Here is a 2,502-nt window from a genome sequence, read left to right as displayed (position 1 = left end):
TACCAATGGCATAGTGCAAGTGCCATCATGCCTTAAGATTTTGAGTCATCACACTTCTTATTTGTGAAAAAGAATCATTCTTCTTTAGTAATTCTCATCCCATATCTAAAAACTTACTTCAATCGGTATATTATTGTCAATCTTTAATGAAAAAATATTATAATTAATCAGAAGTACTCATATATTTTCCTACGCCATGCTTGACGTAAACTTTTTTATCTATCGAAATATTGAAATATGATGCAAAAATGTTTTCTAAGGATATACTAACGTCTTTTGTAAAGCATATTTTCAATAAGCATTTCTACCAAATATGCCCCGTGTAAAAAGTTAATTATTTTGTTTTCTATCTCCAAAAATAATCATGGAATATGACCTGTCCAATTTCAATTTGAATATTAACATTTTTCATCTTTTTAAGGAAAAAAATTAATAATTTCCTTAAAATCAGATTACACTAATCAAATTATTTAAATTTTGGAACCTAAATTATGAAAGTTCTTAATTTGACTGCATTGACAATTCTTGTTTGACAACTATAAAAGCCACACATCTCTTCAAGTTTTATATATTCTACTCCAAAAGAAAGTATTTTTGTAGTTTGAGCATTAAATATGGCTACAAAAAGGCTCAGAGATACTAGGAACTACAGTGAAAATGTGAGAAACTCTATCTTAAAAAGAAGAGAAACAAGTTTGCTCAAGAAAGCAGAAGAGCTTTCTATTTTGTGTGACGTAGAAGTCGCCATAATTATTTTTAGGCCAGGAAAAATCCAACCCATTGCTTGGAAATCCACAAGTATGGCTCAGGATGTCTTGACGAGGTATTTAAGTTTTATTGAGTTCAAAAGGCTTGAAAAGTTGGTCACACATGAAGACTATCTTCAAAAGAAAGTTGATAAGAAAGAAGAACATATTAGCAAACTAGAGAAAATGAATGAGGCAAAGGAAATGGAAATCCTTTTCAACCAACTAGTGGAGGGAAAAAGTATTGATGAACTTGATGCTAGAGAAATGAAAGGTTTGTTAAAGGTGTTTGCTGCAAAAATGGCTAAACTTGATGAAAGAAAGAAAGAAGTAAACCAGCCTCCAAATCCTCCATCCAACAAAGAAAATATTACCTTATTAGCAAGTCCAATGGAAGAGTCATTCAATGACCCGTGGTTTATTCACACTATAGCTACATTAGGGGATGGAAGCGGTATAGAGCCTGCACCAAAAGAAGGCAATGACATCAATGTTGAAGATGATGGACATTCCAAGGACCTCGATTGAGAATGTTATAATTATAATGTTCTATCATTGTTTCTTCATGTTCTTTTTTCATAGTGTGTCTTAATTTGTTGCATTTTTCTTTCCATTTCATGTGATTGTACTTTTTATTTCAATAATTTATGAACATTATTCTATTTTGTTGGAAAAATGAACTAATATTGTTCGGTTAATAAGTTACTTTTATAAAAAAAAAATTGGACTAAATTGAATCTTTATTTTTAGCCGTACATATTTTATCTTTCTTAAGTTTAGCAACATATGTTATTCGATACAAAAGATACTTCGTGTGTGTTAAAATTTAGGAATCTCTACCCTATATATTGTATCCTATTCAAATTCATCAAAGAAAAGTCTCAAACTTTATAAACTTCCCGAAATCATAAATTTTGTCTTTAGTAGATAATCAATGCATACTTGATGAATTATCGATATATAATTAGTCTCTTAAATTACAATGTATATGTATGTATTCATCATCCCATAATTATTAGATTTTTCCTATTTCTCATAGCTTTTGGAATAAATGAATAAATTGGATTTCAGTATCTTTTTGTGGGGGAGGAATGGTGATTTGAAAATGATAAGGATTGACAGCAACTCCGAGTAATATTTTATGTTTAAAGTCAATTGGTATAGTGGAGAAAAGACTTGGGGCATTTTGGGGATCGACTCAAAGGGTATTTTTAGGCTAATGGTAATTTATGGTTATACCTTGCAATCTTGTTGTGCCAACCAATCATTTGTATTATTAATAGTAATAGACAACCAATTATTATCTAAGAGAACAATATCTAAAATAAAATACATTTATTAGTAATGTGTGGTAACTAAGTGAAGATAAAAACATAGAGAAAGTAGCTAATCAACACATATACTAGAGGGATGCGATACTAGTAGGGGTGTTCACGGTTTGGATAAAAACTGATCCAAACCGATAAAATAAAACCAATTTTATTTGGGTTTGGTTTGGTTTGGTTTTAGATTTTTGAAAACCGATAGTATTTGGTTTGGTTATGGTTTTATTCGGAAAAAACCGAAGAAATAACCGAACCGAACCGAACCGATGAATTATATACATATATTTTATTAATATACATACTTAATATATTATTTTTATAAACAATTTTAAAGATCTTATACATATTTTCATTAAAATTTCTTTATAATTTACTTATTGAAAGCAAAAATGCCCAAGATGAAATATTTATCTTATTGATTTCATGTATAT

General features: G+C 29.3%; 1 protein-coding gene across 1 annotated transcript; it reads left to right on the top strand.

The window, feature by feature from the left end:
* Positions 1-614: 614 nt before the first annotated feature.
* LOC102593222 (MADS-box transcription factor PHERES 2-like) lies at positions 615-1,274 on the top strand. The gene has a single exon (XM_006344898.2). It carries the CDS (start codon positions 615-617, stop codon positions 1,272-1,274), a length of 660 nt encoding a protein of 219 aa, XP_006344960.1.
* The last annotated feature ends 1,228 nt before the right edge of the window (positions 1,275-2,502 follow it).

Source organism: Solanum tuberosum, unplaced genomic scaffold (assembly GCF_000226075.1).
Source record: "Solanum tuberosum cultivar DM 1-3 516 R44 unplaced genomic scaffold, SolTub_3.0 scf00056, whole genome shotgun sequence".
Taxonomy (NCBI): domain Eukaryota; kingdom Viridiplantae; phylum Streptophyta; class Magnoliopsida; order Solanales; family Solanaceae; genus Solanum; species Solanum tuberosum.
The sequence above is the reverse complement of the archived record's forward strand: the minus strand, read 5'-3'. Positions and strand labels throughout refer to the sequence as shown.

Bases quoted from the DNA above. Each gene is read 5' to 3' on its own strand.
- LOC102593222 (XM_006344898.2), top strand. From the start codon at position 615: ATGGCTACAAAAAGGCTCAGAGATACTAGGAACTACAGTGAAAATGTG.